General features: G+C 39.7%; 1 protein-coding gene across 1 annotated transcript; it reads left to right on the plus strand.

The window, feature by feature from the left end:
- The first annotated feature begins 1,085 nt into the window (after positions 1-1,085).
- On the plus strand, positions 1,086-7,671 carry LOC123941657 (HLA class II histocompatibility antigen, DO beta chain). Its single transcript, XM_046005070.1, has 6 exons — positions 1,086-1,248; positions 4,210-4,479; positions 4,931-5,212; positions 5,685-5,795; positions 6,044-6,075; positions 6,248-7,671. The coding sequence occupies exons 1-6, from the start codon at positions 1,158-1,160 to the stop codon at positions 6,281-6,283; spliced, it is 822 nt and encodes a 273-aa protein (XP_045861026.1). The 5' UTR covers positions 1,086-1,157; the 3' UTR covers positions 6,284-7,671.
- Positions 7,672-17,148: the final 9,477 nt, after the last annotated feature.

Here is a 17,148-nt window from a genome sequence, read left to right on the forward strand (position 1 = left end):
AAAAAATTTTTTTTAAAGATTTTTATTTATTTATATAACAGACAGAGATCACAAGTAGGCAGAGAGAGGGAAGGAAGCAGCCTCCCTGCTGTGCAGAGCCCCCCATGCGGGGTGCGATCCCAGAACCCTGAGATCATGACCTGAGCCGAAGGCAGGGTCTTTAACCCACTGAGCCACCCAGGCGCCCCCGTTAAGGTCTTTCTTAAAGGTAACTTATCTTTTGTGTGGCTTTTTGCTAAAGTCCCATCTTTTCCCTTATTTTCATTTCCAACATTCTTGAAGGACTATTTATATCTGCTGCCTTCATTTCTAATACTCTGTGTCCCAGGGAAAGTTTTTGGCACTCCACTAAGTATAAAACACAATAATCCTTATATTTAATCTTCTTGAACAGTTTTTAAAAAGATTTTACTTATTTATTTGAGGGGATGTGGGGAGGGCCAGAAAAGCAAGCAGAATCCCACTGAGGGGGAAATCCATTATGGGACTCAATCCCAGAACCCTGAGACCATGACCTGAGCTGAAGTCAGAAGCGTAACAGACTGAGCTGCCCAGGAGCTCTCTCTTGAACATTTTTTGCAGAATTTTATTCTTTTATCTTCTCTTCATTTTCTTTTTTGTGGCCTCTCTTGGTTTATACTCTTCAGGTGGTTCTCAATCTCTTCTATTTCTTCTCTGATAATCCCTTCATGAACTCCTCTTAAGGCAAACTCTTCAGAACGCTGTCTACTTTCTGCTTTATTCGCACATGCTGTTGGCAATGTCAGCCATAGGAGAAGAGACTTGTTGGTTAAAAGATAGCGAAATGCATGATAAACAATATGTGTAGTTCTTCTAGGACCACATAACTATGTACACTAATTTTAAACAATTTTACTCACAGCCCATTTTCCACATGCATTAGATCACCATCAGTGATTCTGCAGGTAAACAATTCTTGAGTGATATACACGACTTTATGAAAGTAGTCTACCCAGCATCTAATGATGCAAAACTCTTCTATCATGATTGGTTATCAGTGTGAAGAGTTTCCAATCCTGAGGAAACCAGAAAGGTATTCATACTCTTCATAAATATTTTTTGACTGCGTTTTGTGGGGGTGAGCCCCATTCTGAAGCAGTTGATGATTTCGCTAATTTTTTACGTTTCTTTCCAGAATGGGTTCTGGGTGGGTTCCATGGACGGTGGTTCTGCTAGTGAGTGTAATTAGACTGGATTCCTCCAGGACTCAAGGCAGAGACTCTCCAGGTAAGAACAGAGCAATTTTCTTCAGGTGTGTATGCAAGAATGGGCATGGGGGAGGGATGTTTTCCCCTGTAGGTCCAGGCTGCAGACCGGAACTGGCTTCTGGCTTCTGCCTTCAAAGTGTTCTTCCCTTTGAAATTAAAATATGCCTCCTCTCTTTACCATACACAATGGACTGCTGGGAAAAGGGACTTCCTATGCCACGGCTTCAAGGAGAAGGGTGCTAGGATGAAGGGAAACATTTTGTCTTGCTTAGAGTCCTTATTGTACCAATGTCAGTCTGAAGAACTGTATCAACTGGGGCCAGCCTGAGAATAGCTGTCATTTTTTCCAGACAAGAGTTTGTTCTGATGATTGCAACTGTTTTTATATTTATCCAACTGGGATATATGTGGACAAAAGAAATTGGAAACAAAGGTTTCCTCTCTTGGTATTTATTAACCCCAGTTTTGAGAAATAAGAGAAGTTGAATGCATTATGCCTGTCCTCAGGTTCCTGGGTATTTATTACCGTTATTTTTCTAGCCAAGGAGATGGGCTGTGTGAACATGAGGCAGTATTACACCCTGAACACATACTTTTTGGCAGAAAACAGGATATAATGCCCTAAAAACAGAGCCTGTTTGAACTTCAAAGTTTCATTAAACACAAAAGAGGAACAAACCTGGGAGGGTGGGGTGGATAGGAGAGGATCGTTATCTACCAGAATAGAAACCTCTCTGAGCTTATAATGTCCATTAAACAACACAAATGAAAAAAAAAAATCAGTTCAGATCTTAAATTTGACACAAATCTGACCCCCAAATAACTTTCTTTTTCTAATTTAAACTGTAAGAAGGAAGAGCCCTGGAGGTTAGAGCTGAATTTAGCTCCTAAGAGCTGATCCAGGAAGGAGCTGCCATCCTTAATGCTCAGCTCAGTAGTTCCTGGAGAAGGCCTCTGAGTTTGAGATGAAAGCAAATTTAGAGCTCAGGATTGGTAGTGATTGTCCTTTAAGCCTTAACTCATGCTCTTTCTGCAGGTAGATCTTTTCTGACCAACCTGCCTTATCAACCCATTTGAATTTCCTTTTATTTTTGTCGTTCTTGAGTGCATACAGAGAATTGTGTCAATCTTACCCAGTGAGTTCATAGCACTTGGCAATCATTTGCCAGTGTAAGGACTCTCTCCTCTTTCCTGGTCTGCATTTCCACACCCTCCTTTCCTTGCGGATCCGTTCTAATGCGTCTGGTGTGTGAGGCTGGCCTTTAGGAATATTTAGCGTTGTTTTTCATGTGTATTTTAAAATTTTAAAAAATACATTGTGCACTGAATCACATTCTGCTTTCTTTGTCTCTTAACACTATGCTTTTGAGCTCTGCTTCAGTGTTTTTCAATAACAGGTCAGGGAGGGTAAGTGGTTCTAGGTACAACCACTGGGTATAGAACTAGTATGCAAATCAACTGAAACATAACCTGGGGCCATTTACCAATTTGTCGCTTAAAATTTTTCAGATCTTCAAGTCTATGACAGATATAATTGTGTCTTAGTCCATTCTGGCTGCTGTTACAAAATACCACAGACTGGGTGGCTTATAAACAACAAAAATTTATTTCTCACAGTTCTGGAGTCTGGGAAGCCCAAGATCAAAGTGTCAGCATGGCTGTGTTCCAGTGGAGACTCTCTTCCTGGTTCATAGGTGGCACCTTCTCCTCGTGTCCTCACGTGGTGGAAGGGGCTTGGGATCTCTCTGGAGCCTCCTTTATAAGGACTAATTCCACTCATGAGCAAGAGCTCCACCCTCATGACCCAAACACCTCTCAAAACCACTTCCTACTGATAACATCATCTTTGGGGGTAGGATTTCGACGCATGAATTTGGGGGTGTGGTGGGGCACAAACACTTAGACCAGAGCACACTGTGTGCTCAGTGAGTAAGAATTATAGTTTTTCCTACCAATGAGGACAGATTACGTAATTTTTGAGTGTCAAATTACATTGAAGAACATGAGCGGAGTAGACTTTGTATGAAAAAAAATACATAACTCAAACCAATCACTATCAACATTAGTCAGGTGCTCTGAAAGTAGAAAATCGTAACAGACAATAGAATTAAGTTTTTTTTTATTCCACCTTTAATAGCACTGTTTCATGTAAACTCCCCCCACCCCCAAAGAAGGTTTAAACTAACTGTATATTCCCTATCACCATGTTGTTGTAGCTACTGGAATGGTAGGTATAGTGCCAATGATGCTGATAGTAATATTATTCTTTGAGCCATCGATTAGTAGTATTCTAATTCACACCAACAAAGTTAATGAAATCATTACCTTATTTGAGCCAATAGAGGGGTGAGGTCTCTAAGTAAGAGTGCAAGGGGAAAGGTCCAAAAGAAAATTCTTGGGTAAAACCCATAGTGACTGAAAAGTAGAAGGAGAGTTAGCTTCACTTCAAAATGCCTAACTAGTCTGCCTGTCTTTGTTGCCCGCCCCAACCCCCATCACTCCTTCACTTCACTCCAGAAAGAATGTGTAGAATGAACCTGTTAAGGACAAGAGTACTATTGAATTATTTTATTTGGGGTTGGATGTTTTCAACTTGATAACAAAGGGAGTTAAAACCTTGGGATTCTGAAAACTTGGCTTGGAAAAACCAGCACAGTGTCAGCAAAACACAAAGGGTCAAAAACTATTTGTGGCATGAATGTTTATGTCTCTTGGGACTCTCTCTTTGGCTTGTCTTTTTTGGGTTACATGTCTTCTGTTTGGCTGACCAAAGAAGCCTCAGGCTTCTTCTCACAATGGAGGGAACCAGGGTGCTAAATGGAACCAGGGTGGGGTTCAGGGGAAAAGAGGCTACTTTGACCTGTTTACTGAGTTCAAAAGGCCTCCTCTCAAATCCATGGGGTCTGGCATTATTTACCATGATATGGTTTCCTAAAAGTAGAGGTTGATGTAAAGTCTTTTTGTTCTCATTGTTTTCTAGAAGATTTTGTGATTCAGGCAAAGGCTGACTGTTACTTCATCAATGGGACAGAGAAGGTGCAGTTTGTGGTGAGATTCATTTTTAACTTGGAAGAGTATGCACGTTTCGACAGCCATGTGGGAAAGTTCGTGGCATTGACAGAGCTGGGGAAGCCTGACGCTGAGCTGTGGAACCATCGGCCAGATATACTGGAGAGGAGCAGAGCTTCTGTGGATGCCCTCTGCAGGCACAACTACAAGCTGGGTGCACCCTTCACTGTGGGGAGGAAAGGTGAGCTGGAACGTGAGGTCTGGTGGGGTTCAGGCATCTCCCACATGTGAACCTGGCCATGGACTTTACTTCCTTATGATAGGCAATTTCCTGCTTCAGGATAAATGTCTTATGAGCAGGGGAGTCTTTTCTGTCCCCATTTGTGATCTACTCATTTCCTCACAGGTCAGGTCACTGTGGTCTTGGTCCCAGACCTCCAAAGTTCTCAAGACGTTAAGTCACAATGGGCTCTCAAGTAGAAGGGGTAATTGTGGGAGTCTCTGATAAGGTCTAACTCCTCCTTGGGGCATTGACATACCCAGTTTCTGAGTCTTGGGGGCCAAAATTTCTTCCCATTTCCAGTTTCCACTTGGGTGGGGTGAGAAGGAGATTAAGTGCAGACACAGTCTCTTGAGGAACCTGTCCTGGCTTGGTGGTTTTCCTTCACAATGTATCATTTCTCCCCTTCCAGTACAACCAGAGGTGACCGTGCATCCAGAGAGGACCCCATCCCTGCAGCATCGCAGTCTGCTTTTCTGCTCTGTGACCGGTTTCTATCCAGGCGACATCAAGATCAGGTGGTTCCGGAATGGGCAGGAGCAGAGGGTCGGTGTCCTATCCACTGGCCTGGTCAGGAATGGAGACTGGACCTTCCAGACAATGGTGATGCTGGAAATGACTCCTGCACTTGGAGATGTCTACACCTGCCTTGTTAATCATGTCAGCCTGCTGAGCCCTGTTTCAGTGGAGTGGAGTGAGAATCTGCTTCTTATACTCTCTGGGTCCGACTCGGGGTGATGTTGCCTCAGCACAGGGCCTCTGTGACCTCCACATTCATCTTGTCCCAACACTCATTCTTCTTTCCCCTGATCTGAGGGAGTCATGGAAATTGGGGTCCTTGGGTTAGGGTGGGAGTAGACATGGCAGATATCTCTGCTTGTATCTTCCAAGAAATGAGGAGGTCTAATCACTTCATCACTTATTTCCAACTGTGGGAACTAGTGTCCTCTCATACTTTGTCTTAAGAAGTTAGCGGGCATTCTTGTGGGCTGTAGGAATCAGTTACAGATTCCATGGATGCAAACCTTGGCGTCAAAGAACCTTTTCTAAATGTATTTCTTTTTTCAATAGCATTTGATTTGGTGTCTGGTACAGGCTCTGGGATTCCAGGAAGGTGCACCAAATATTGGGAACTTTTTACTAATTTTAAGACCTGTTTCCCATAGGAGCTCAGTCGGCATATTCTTGGAGAAAGATGCTAAGTGGAATTGCAGCCTTCCTGCTTGGACTGATCTTCGTTCTGGTGGGGACTGTCATCTGCCTCAGGGCTCAGAAAGGTAAATGAGCTTTTCAGGAGTCTCTCCCCACCCGCGCATGGCTTCTCCCACTTCCCCTAACTTCCAAGATGTGAGGCAGGGAAAGCTGCCCAGGAAAGGTATCCAGGAATAGTCCTTTCTGAAGCCAGAAATATTTCAGGGGAGGTCAGCAGAGATGGGGTTCTGATATTTCAGGTCACCCCCTACCCTTCAGGAAAATCACATTTGGTCCTAATGAGGGGCATTCTGTTTCTTCACTCTCATTCCAGGATATGCAGAGACTCGGTTGTCTGGTGATGAGGTAAAGTCTTTATCCTTGTGTTTGGGTGGTGGGTTGTTCTCCCAATGCTTTGGCCAGATGGAGATGTCTTGGGGATAGGTTGTGAGGCTGGCTCTGTCTGGGCGGCCTTGGGTGCAAAGTCTCTGTAGTGGGATGGGGGTCCCTCCTGAGACCTTGATCACTGTCCCTGCAGGTCTCAAGTGCAGTTTCTTCACCACAACCATGCTAAGAGGTCCCAACCAAAGCTTCTTGCCCTGGAGCCTGAAGTAGTATCGAGGAGCTAGAGCCCAGAACTAAGTGAGCCCTGCGAGTTACCCTAACATCATCCTCTTTCCAACTGCGCTCTCCACTGTCTCCAGAAGACAAACACGCAGAGGCACTGTTCCTCTTTCACTGTTTTTTAATGACACTTTTTACTGTAAAATAAAAACTGAGATACCAATAACCACACAAAATGTAGACTTTAGTGAATTATTTAAGGCAAAACCCCGGCAATCACCACTCAGCTCAAGAAATAGAACTTTACCAGCCATGCATGGTTTTCCATGTACCTCAGACCCACCGAAACCCCCTATGTCCTCTCAAAAGTAATCCTTTTCTGAATGTTAGAGTAACCACTTTGGTTTTTTATTCCTTATTCACTCAAGTCTGAATTCATGACAACAAAGCTTAGTTGTCTTGTATGTCTCATACTTTACTGGTTTCTTCTGCATGCCTTTCCCTCCCTTATGGTTAATATTTTGAAAAGCCTGAGGCATTTGACCTGCAGAGTTTCCCACAATCTGGATTTTACCAACTGCACGCACCTGGTGCAGTTTAGCCTGTCCTTCTGTTCTCTGCATTTTCTGCAAGTTGGCATCTGGAAGTAGAGCCTGGCTAGACTTAGGTTTAATTCCTTTTCAAGTCTGTAGGTGGCAGTGTGTTTTCTCACAACGAGACACAGACTGTCCAGTTGTGTCTTTTTTTATGGTGCCGTCACTGGTGGTGCTCATTGCCTAGGCCCTTTCATTCACTGGGGGCTGCAGAATGGGGATATCCTCATTTCGTCATTCCTTCTTCATTGAAATGCTTCATTGCTTCTGTAAAGAGACACCTCCCTTCATTTATTGGTGGGTTGCCAGGTGGTACAGTGGAAAGAAAGGAAAAGTGTTTAACTCTTTCCCTTTATTAGTTTTCCAGCTAATGAATTTGGTTCCTATTATTATCCAAAGATGAGCAGTTAGGTTTTACTTTTTATTTTTCTTTTTTTATATCATTATAAGCTTGAGGATTTGAACGTATTTGATGGATTTTAGCTCATGGCAGTTTTTAGTCACAAGTTCATTCATATCACCTTAGGTTCATGGAAACTTCATGTGAATCCCATGTCCTTGTGACACAAGTCTTTTGATAGTTTCTTTGTCATCTGTTATATAACAAGATGTTCTGTATGTCTCCTGGCCAGACCTGCAATCAGCGATTGTTTTAGAAAGCCCTGGCTAATTTTAGTGGGAAATGTCACTGAGACCATAATGTGGAGTTAGGAGTTCGTCATTTTATCAGGTCTTCCTGGTGGAAACAAAAATGTTTATGTGCAATATTCATATTTATAGAAGTATAACATTTATGTATCTGTAAATAAAAAATTAATCCCTTTTGTATTACACTTGTGTCTCCTTTCTTCCACACCAATAATTCTGGTTTTCAAAGACACAGGGATACATACAATTAGAATATCCATCAAACTCTTTGCTTTTACCGAATGAACACACAGAGCAGTCTGAGGATAATGATACTCGTACTACAACTGCCAAAATGATTACTGAAAACAGTTAATATTCCTTTTGCTGTGTTCTCCTCATCATTTTCCCTTTTTATAGTTGTCCTATATCCATATTAATGGGTCCCATACCATTACAAAGGATACTTGCTCCTTTTTCAGTCTTAGTTCTGTGAGTAATACCATATATAATGCTGACTGCTATTCCTTATGTTGGTGTCCCTCGAGTGTAGTGTTCTCAAGTCTGTGGACTCCTAGAGGTCCTTGAGACACTTTTGGGGAATCTGCAAGGTCAAAACAAATTTTATAATAATAATGATGTTTTATTTTCTTTTTTCACTGTATTCGTACTGGTGATGCAAAATCTACAGTGGGTAAAACTTTGGTGCCTTAGTGCAAATCCAGGCAGTAACACCAAACTGTACAAGTAGTCATGGTATCTTTGGCTGCCACATACTTGCAGTGAAAAATCCTCAGAAAGTCCAGCTTCACTTAAAGATAGCCTTGATAAAGCAAGAAAAATCATTAGCTTTACTAACTCTTGAATCTCAAGCAGGCATCTTAATGTGCAGTGTGACAAATTAGCATTTCTGTTGCAAAGTGACAGAAGAGCATTTATCTTGGGAAAATGCACTGTGTAATTGCTTGAGTTGTGTACAAAACTAACCACCTCTTCTCTTTCTCATGGACTGTCATTTTTCTTGAATGAGTGACTGACAGACACACTATGGTTATTACGCCTTGGATATGTTTGGTAGACATTTTCTCAAAAATAAACAAAAGAAACCTGTCACTTCAAAGAAAATGATACTAACAGTGAAAATCAGATTTTCCAGAGAAAATTAAAATTTTGGGAAACTTGAGTTTGCTGCAGCTTCCCAATAATAAAGATTACTTGGTTGAGATTAATGGTGACATTACCAAAGATGATCTTTTCATATTGTTTAGTGAATCATGTCAACATTTTGGAGATTGGCATAGTCCTGCGAATCCCTTGCCAAATGATCAATGCATGATACAGCAAAATTATCATGGTTAGGAGGTCCACCCAAAATACAAGGTAGACCAATGAATTTTAACATAACAGAACATGAAAAGATCATTGATAAGATTTCAGATTCCACATTACAACTAATTTATAAGAATCTACCATTTGTTTAGTTTTAGTTTCTTATCAAAGAAGAATATATACAGTAACTGAAAGGCTATTAAAATTATTCCCTTCTTTGGCTCAGTGGGTTAAAGCCTCTGCCTTCAGCTCAGGTCATGATCCTAGGGTCCTGGAATCGAGCTCCGCATCAGGCTCTCTGCTCAACAGGGAGCCTGCTTCCCTTCCTCTCTCTCTCTGGCTGCCTGTCTGCCTACCTGTGATCTCTGTCTGTCAAATAAATAAATAAAATCTTAAAAAAAATTATTCCCCTCTTTCCAGCTATAAATCTGAGAGAGTCTACATTTTCTTTATGTGTTTTAATCAAAACAACATACTATTACAGACTGAACATAGAAGAATATATGACCAAGTGAATCCTAACTGATACATTAAAAAGATTTTTTAGGGGCACCTGAGTGACTCAGTTGATTAAACCTCCAACTCGATTTTGGCTCAGGTCATAATCTCAGGGTCATGAGACTAAGCCCCACATGGAGCCCCTCATGGAGTTATTTGGGATTCTTCCTCTCCTCCTACCTTTGCCCCTCCCCTCACTCATGTGTGCTTTTTCTTTCTCTAAAATAAATAAATCTTTAAAAAAAGATTTTTTCTGTGCTAAAAAATATATATCCTTTTCATTAGTATGTCATTTATGTTAATGTGTCATGGTTTATCACCATTATTTAAACAAACAAATAAATAGAAGTTTTTCTTTTCTTTCTTTTTTAAAAAATTTGTTTATTTATTTGAGAGAGGGAGAGCAGTAGAGAGAGCAAACACTAGTCGGGGGCAGAGGGAGAGGTAAAAGTAGGCTCCCTGCTCAACAGAGCAGGGCTCGATCCTGGGATCATGATCTGGGTCGAAGGCAGACACCAACTGAGCCACCCAGGTGACCCAATATTAAAAGTTTTTGTTTTAATTTCTAACAGATAAGTACTGCTTGACATAACCCACATAAACTACAGCTCTTTGGAGTTCCCAGTAATTCTTAAGAATGCAAAGGGATCCTGACACCAAAAGCTGTGAACTACTGATATAATCACTATGGTTGCAATTTTTTTTTTTTTTTAAAGATTTTATTTATTATTTGACAGAGAGAGAGAGAGAGAGACAGCAAGAGAGGGAACACAAGCAGGGGGAGTGGGAGGGGGAGAAGCAGGCTTCCTGCCAAACAGAGAGCCTGATGCAGGGCTGGATCCCAGGACTCCGGGATCATGATTTGAGCCGAAGGCAGACACTTAAGGATGGAGCCATCCAGGCATCCTGTGTGGTTGTGATTTACAAGAAGCTCTTTCCCTAGTTGCTTCCTAGGACGACATTATATTCAATAGTTCGAAAGTCAGTTTTGCTGGATATGAAAAAGTTGGTTCCTATTTTCTGGTTTTGAATACCTTAAAAATGTTACTACATTTTCATGTAACATTATTATCAAAACGTATTATGACAATCTAATGATCAAGTCATTTACTGTTTTTGCTGAGATGACTTTAATATTCTGAAATTTTGTTAGAATACATCTTGGTTTTGGTCATCTGGGTTGATGTTCTCAAATAAGCCATATTCTCTTTCTTTTTTAAAAATATTTTATTGGGGCGCCTGGGTGGCTCAGTGGGTTAAAGCCTCTGCCTTCGGCTCAGGTCATGGTCCCAGGGTCCTGGGATCGAGCCCCGCATCAGGCTTTCTGCTCAAGCGGGGACCCTGCTTCCTCCTCTCTCTCTGCCTGCCTCTCTGCCTACTTGTGATCTCTGTCTGTCAAATAAATAAATAAAAATCTTTAAAAAATATTTTATTTATTATTTATTTAGAGTGTGAGTATGGGGGAGGGGCAAAGGGAGAGGGAGAAAGAGAATCTCAACCAGACTCTGCACTGAGTATGGAGCCAGACTCAAGCCATACATCAAGCCATAGGGCTTGATGCCAGGAGCCTAGGATCATGACCTGAGCTGAAATCAAGAGTCGGAATCAAGAGTTAACCTGCTGAACCACCCAGGAACCCTGTCACGTATTCTCTTTCAGTATACCGTTCAAAATTTTTTAATTTTAGGAATGCTTTATTGAATTTTATTTTTTAGTATTTGATTTGGTTTTCCTTTTTTAGGAACCCCTACCATTTACATATTAGATTTTTTTGCATATCTTTAATATTTGTCATTTTCTTTTAAATCCTCTTGACCTCTCATTTCTTTTTTCTTTAAATTTTTTCTTTTTTACTTTTCTTTCTTTCTTTTGAGGACTTCCTCATTGTGTTTATTTGTTCTTCTGTTCTTTTTTAGTTTAGTCTTCATTTCTGAAGTGGATTTTATTTCTAATTATCTCCTGAGTACTCTGACCATATTTCTGAAATTAAAAAAAATTATTTTCTTATTTGATAAATTTGACATGCCACATTTTATAAATTTCAAGTGTATGGTGTTTATTTTGATACATTTATCTATGGTCGTATGATTGTCATTGAAGTAATATTTAGTGCATCATTATAGCACATGTTATAATACAATATTATTGTCCATATTGAGATCTTCTAATTCTGATTTATGTTGCTATTTCATACTTCTAACACTTTCTTAATGACATTTAGCTTGTTTCAAAATAGATTATAGTTTTTTGGTGTTGTGATTTTTCTTGTGTGCTTTGTAAGGATCTATTCCGTTTCATATTCTCTTCATATTTACACTAACTTTGTAGAAGATATAGCTTCAGTCCTTTTCTGTTGCTCTTTTTATATGAAAATGATCTCCTTGGATTTTAGAAGGTGGCATACTTTAGGATAATTGCCCACTTCCCAGAGCTTTCCTGTTATTTTTGCATAAGGCTAGAAAATATGACAGCTTGCTTGGGAGAGTTCCAGACTGTGTTTCCATCCTTCACTTTGAGCTGCTTTTTCTTCATCTCCTTATTTCTGCCTGGCTCACTTTTGATTCCACTACTCCTCTGTTTTTGTTAGTGTAGGACCCTACGTTGGAAAAGTTCCTGGAGGGTCAGTTTAGAGATTTCTTAGGGGTGAGACTGCTCCATCCCCTTCGAACCTTACCCTGCTCTTTGTGTTCTAAGGCTTTTGGATCAGGGAGATCCTTTCTAGTTTCATCTGCTGCTCTTGTATCGGTTTCTGTGTTTTTCAATGAGTATTGACTGTTTGGGATTTATTCTACTCTCAGACATGTCAAGTACCTGCTTGCTTCCACCCACACTCTCTAGCACAGACACTCTAGCACAGACAAGATCTCCAGGGAGATCTTGTGACCATTAGTGGACTGTGTCCCACCAACTTGTCTTTTGAGGTGCATGGATATACTTTATCATCTAGTTCTGTCAAAAATGTTAATATGCTTTTAAACATTTTGATATAATTGTAGATTATAAGATGTACTTATAAGAAATAATACAGAGATCTCTTGTGTCCTTTATCTGATTTCCCTGAAAGATGACATCTTGTACACTATAGTAAACTGTCACAGTCTGAATATTGACCTTGATTTAGTCCAGATACAGAACATTTCCATCACCACGCTGTCCCTCATTTTGTACTTTAATAGCCACACCCACTTCTCTTGCTCCTTCCATAACCCCTGGGCCTGTTAATCCATCTTCATTTTGATAATTTTGTCATTTCAACAATGTTATATAAATAGAATCATACACTATATCATCCTTTGGGACTGACCTTCCCCCCTCCCCACCCAGCCTAATTCTCTGAAGTTTCATCCAGGTTGTTGTGTGTGTCTTTGTTTATTTTTATTGTTAGCTAGTATCACATGCTATGTTTATACCACAATTTGCTTCCAGTTTTTGACGATTATGAATAAAACCGCTAAACATTCATGTACAGGTTTTTGTGTGAACACGGATCTTTATGCACTGGGGTAACTGCTGGGCTGCACGGTGGTTGCATGTTCAGTTTTTAAAGAAACTGCCAAACTGCTCTCCAGAGCAGCTTTGCCACATTACAGTTTCACCAGTGATGTATCAATGATCTAGTTTTTCTGCAACCTTGTTTTTGCTAATGATATTTTCATTTTTTATTTAGCTATTCTGATAGGTGTGTACTGATATATCACTGTGGTTTTAACTTGCATTTCTCTGATGGCTAATGATGTTGCACTTCTTTTCATAACATCATTTGACTTCTGTATCTCCTCTTTGGTGAAATGTCATTTTATGTCTTTTGCCCATTTTCTAATCAGATTGTTTTTTTTTTTACTGTTGAGTTTTTTATTATTATTATTTATTTATTTTTTAAAAATAGGCTTCATGCCCAGTATGGAGCCCATTGCAGGGCTTGAACTCGTGACCCTGAGATTAAAACCTGAGCTGAGATCAAGAGTTGGACACCTAAGTGACTGGGCCACCCAGGTGCCTCTTTATTGCTGAATTTTGAGAATTTATATTTATTTAGGTACTAGGCTTCATCAGTTATGTGATTTGCAAATATTTTCTCCCAGTCTATATCTTGCCTTTTCATAGTAAGAGGGTCTTTTGCAGAGAAAAAGGTTTTAATTTTGATGAAATCCAATTTATTATTTTCCCTTTTATGAATCATGTTTCTGGTGTGCAGTCTGAGAACTCTATACATAGTTCTAGATCCTAAAACTTTTTTTCCTAAAAGTTTTATGGTTTTACACTTTATATATTAGTCTGTGATCCATTTCAAGTTTATTTTTATATGATGTGTGATACTCTCTTTCGCCTGTAGTTGTTTAGTTGCTTCAGCACCGTTTGTTGAATGGTTTCCTTTATTGAATTGCTTTTGCACCTTTGCTCAAAAATCAGTTGAGCACACTGCATGGGTCTGCTTCTGGGTTCCTTATTCTGTTCCATCAATCTATGTGTTTGTGCCTCTGCCAATATCACAGTCCTGATTACTCCAACTATATAATCAGTCTTGAAATCAGGCAGAAACATTCCTTCCATTATCATTCTTTTTTTCAAAATTGTTTTTATCTGCTCTAGGTCCTCTGCCTTTGCATATAAATTTTAGAATAATCTGTTTATATCTAAAAGAACTCTTGCTGTTTTATTTTTTATAGTCATTGAGTTGAAGCAGTTTAACAATTTGGAAGAATTGGCATCTTTAGTATGGTGGGTCTTTCAACCCATAAATGCAGTGTGTCTCTCCCTGTATGTAGATATTCTTTGATTTATCAGTATTATGTAGTCTTCAGCATACAAATTTTGCATGTTTTGTTAGACGTATACCTGCACATTTCGTTTTTGAGTGAGTTCCAAAATCCGTAATGTGTTTTTCTGGATGGTTTCCCACTCACCTTGATTCAGGGTGGTTTAGTGCTGCATCTGTCTGAAGGAGCATCTTCTGGAAGCTTACTTTCTCTCCAGGAGGCTGGCGGAGGACAGTGGAGCAGTTGACAGACAAAAACCACTGTTTGCACTTGGCTAAAGACTGTGGTGATTGTACAACATCCTGAGCACTTCACATCCATGAAGTAGGAACTAAGGCTCTGAGTCAGGTGCTTCTTTTGTGTTTCCTCTTCTCTTCTGGAGATCTTCTGCAAGAAGCATGTTCTTATTGCGAGGCTGGCATCTCCAGAAAGGCTTAAGTGATTTAAAATGTTATATTTTTAATTTTGGTATTTGTGTGTTCTTTATTAGTATATGGAGATTGATTTTTATATGTTTATCCTATATCATATAACTTGCTGAAATCAATTTTTAGTTCTAGTAGTTTATATGTATATTCAGTGGAATTTCTATCATGTCTTCTGAAAATACAGACATTTCTTTTTCTTCCTTTACCATCTACATGCTTTTTATTTCCCTGTCTTGCTATTGTACTGGCTAGAAGTCCCAGGGCTGTTGGATGAGAGTGGGCAGGGGAAATCTTTGCCTTGTTCCCAGTCTTAGGCAGGGAAAGCATTCAGTCTTTTACCACTAAGTATGTTAGCTGTAAAGTTTTTTGTAGAGTTTAATTATCAAGTTGAGGAAGTTCCTTTCTATCCTTATTTTTCTAAGCATTTTATCCCAAATGGATGTTGAACTATGTAGCCTTTACTCTAGATATGTGCATCATTAACTTGGATTATACTTTTCTTAGAGCTGTCTTTTTTATTGGTTGAATGGCTACATGGGCTATATATATAGTGGGCTATATTCTTTCCATTTAATGCCTACATACAGCTTTGAATATGGACTCTGATATGTATTTACTCCCCTTTCAGGTTTTCAACACAAATTGATATTATCTCAGCTAAGTAAGCACTTCTTGTGGCCTACGGCTCATACACTTTAGTTTTGTGATGCGAGTACACTGACATTTGATTCCCTTTTATACTCCTAGGGCCTTTTTCCCTTAAACGTGTGTGTAAGGACCTATTTAGTCAGAGTGCTTAAATCCGGTTAAACAATAACTTTGTTGTTTGAAACTTAAACTGTCCCTGTCCCCCTTCCCCCAGGGGACTTACATAAAAACAAGTTCGGGAAACCAGCTCCAGGTAACAAAGCCCAAATACAAGGGTGGGTCAGGCCAGGTGGAGACATCCGATCAGTGGGGGGGCACATACTGTATCCCTAGTTACCAAGGAGTATGGGCCCCGCCCTTTGGGCACCTTTTGGACGCCAATTCTGAACAAGGTGATAGGCTGGTTCAAATATCTACTAGGGTAAATTGTAATTCAATTGGTCACTTATGTGTGACCTAATATGACTGTGCAGCTTTCTCTGTGTGTTACAATTTCATTGGCCACCTGTGCGTGGCCAGGCCCTACCACATGGCCTTTGCTCTTAAAAGCTAGTCTGTGAAGCAGAGAGAGGTCGCCCTCTCTGTAAGAGGCACAGCCCCGAACATTCGGTCTGATTCTTCATGCTTGGCGGGGAATAAAGCTTTGCTTGACCTTCGCTTTATATCAGTCTCACTCCTTTAATCATGGACCCGTTACTGGGGGACCTAACAGTGTGGTGTATGTACTTATCAGGAGTACCTCTCCTCATGTGTTACAGCATTTGTTCCTGGAGAGTTCTGCTGTGTTGTGTTTTCTTTAAGACAAACCCTCCATGTTATATGAGGGTCAAGCCCACATTTAAGGTTATTCAAGTGGATATAATCTCCATTAATAAAGTACTCAAAAGGCATAATGGTGTTTTACTTTAGGAATGATTCATAAAAATAATCTTGATTTATTAACCAAATGCTCTGTATCTCAAATCATTCATTAGAGTTTATTTCTATCCTTGGGAAAGTTTTTTTTTTTTTTTCCCCTGTCAGAACTTGTAATTTTCTTAGTTTGCATAGCTTACTGTCCAGTAGAGTCATTTACATTTGTCAGTTTCTTAGCATATTCTATCAAGTGGCATTAAAATTGTTTTGAGTTAACAGTATAATGAACACTCAGAATCTGTTATATTTCTCCTACTTTGTTGTTGTGCAGAAAGGGAAAAGGCAGGTTCTATTTCCTTTGCTGACGATCTCCCAAACTTTCTTAAGTTACACAGTTGCAGTGATAATTCAGCAGAATATTGTTAATATTTTTAACCTAATATAGTTAATTAAATGTGTACTAGACAAATTCTGATATATTCTGATGTATTTAATATTCATTCTTTGCAGTTTTCTATGAATCTCGCAAGTTTGGTATTTACTTTTTTTGAAGGGATTAAAAATGAAATGTATCAGAATTTTCACCTTACAAAACAGAAATGAAAAATTTTTCTCCTCTTTTTATTTCCCTAAGCATTTTACTATTTTAGTCTCATTTAACTTTTTTTTTTTTTTTTTGAGCCAGATAGAGAGAGCTCACATGTATAAGGGGGGAGAGGCAGAGGAAGAGAAAGAGAGAGAATTCCCGCACAGGCTTCACACCAAGAATGGCTGAAAGCCCAACCAAGGCTTGATTCTAGGACCTTGAGATCATGACTGGAGATGAAATCAAGAGTTGGTTGTTTAACTGACCGAGCCACCCAGGCATCCCATAAAATTTAACCTTTTAAATAAAATTGTAAATAGACATGTTTTAAAATGTCAAACATTTGTATCAGGCTTATTATGAACAACAGCAGACCTTACTGCCTCCCTATTTTCTCTTTCCACATGCAGACTTTTTTGGGCAGTCCCATTTTACAGTTGAGGAAAAAGAGGCTTAGAGAGGTTCATATGGGTAGGAAGAACTGTAGCTATGGTAAGAAGTAAATTCTGTTTGACTTCAGGACTTGAGCTCTGAGCTCTATTGCTTCTCATTAT

This window comes from Meles meles, chromosome 5, assembly GCF_922984935.1.
Source record: "Meles meles chromosome 5, mMelMel3.1 paternal haplotype, whole genome shotgun sequence".
NCBI lineage: Eukaryota > Metazoa > Chordata > Mammalia > Carnivora > Mustelidae > Meles > Meles meles.

Bases quoted from the DNA above. Each gene is read 5' to 3' on its own strand.
- LOC123941657 (XM_046005070.1), top strand. From the start codon at position 1,158: ATGGGTTCTGGGTGGGTTCCATGGACGGTGGTTCTGCTAGTGAGTGTA. The intron at 4,480-4,930 runs GTGAGCTGGAAC...CTCCCCTTCCAG, and splicing joins CTTCACTGTGGGGAGGAAAG to TACAACCAGAGGTGACCGTG. The intron at 5,213-5,684 runs GTGAGAATCTGC...TGTTTCCCATAG, and splicing joins CCCTGTTTCAGTGGAGTGGA to GAGCTCAGTCGGCATATTCT.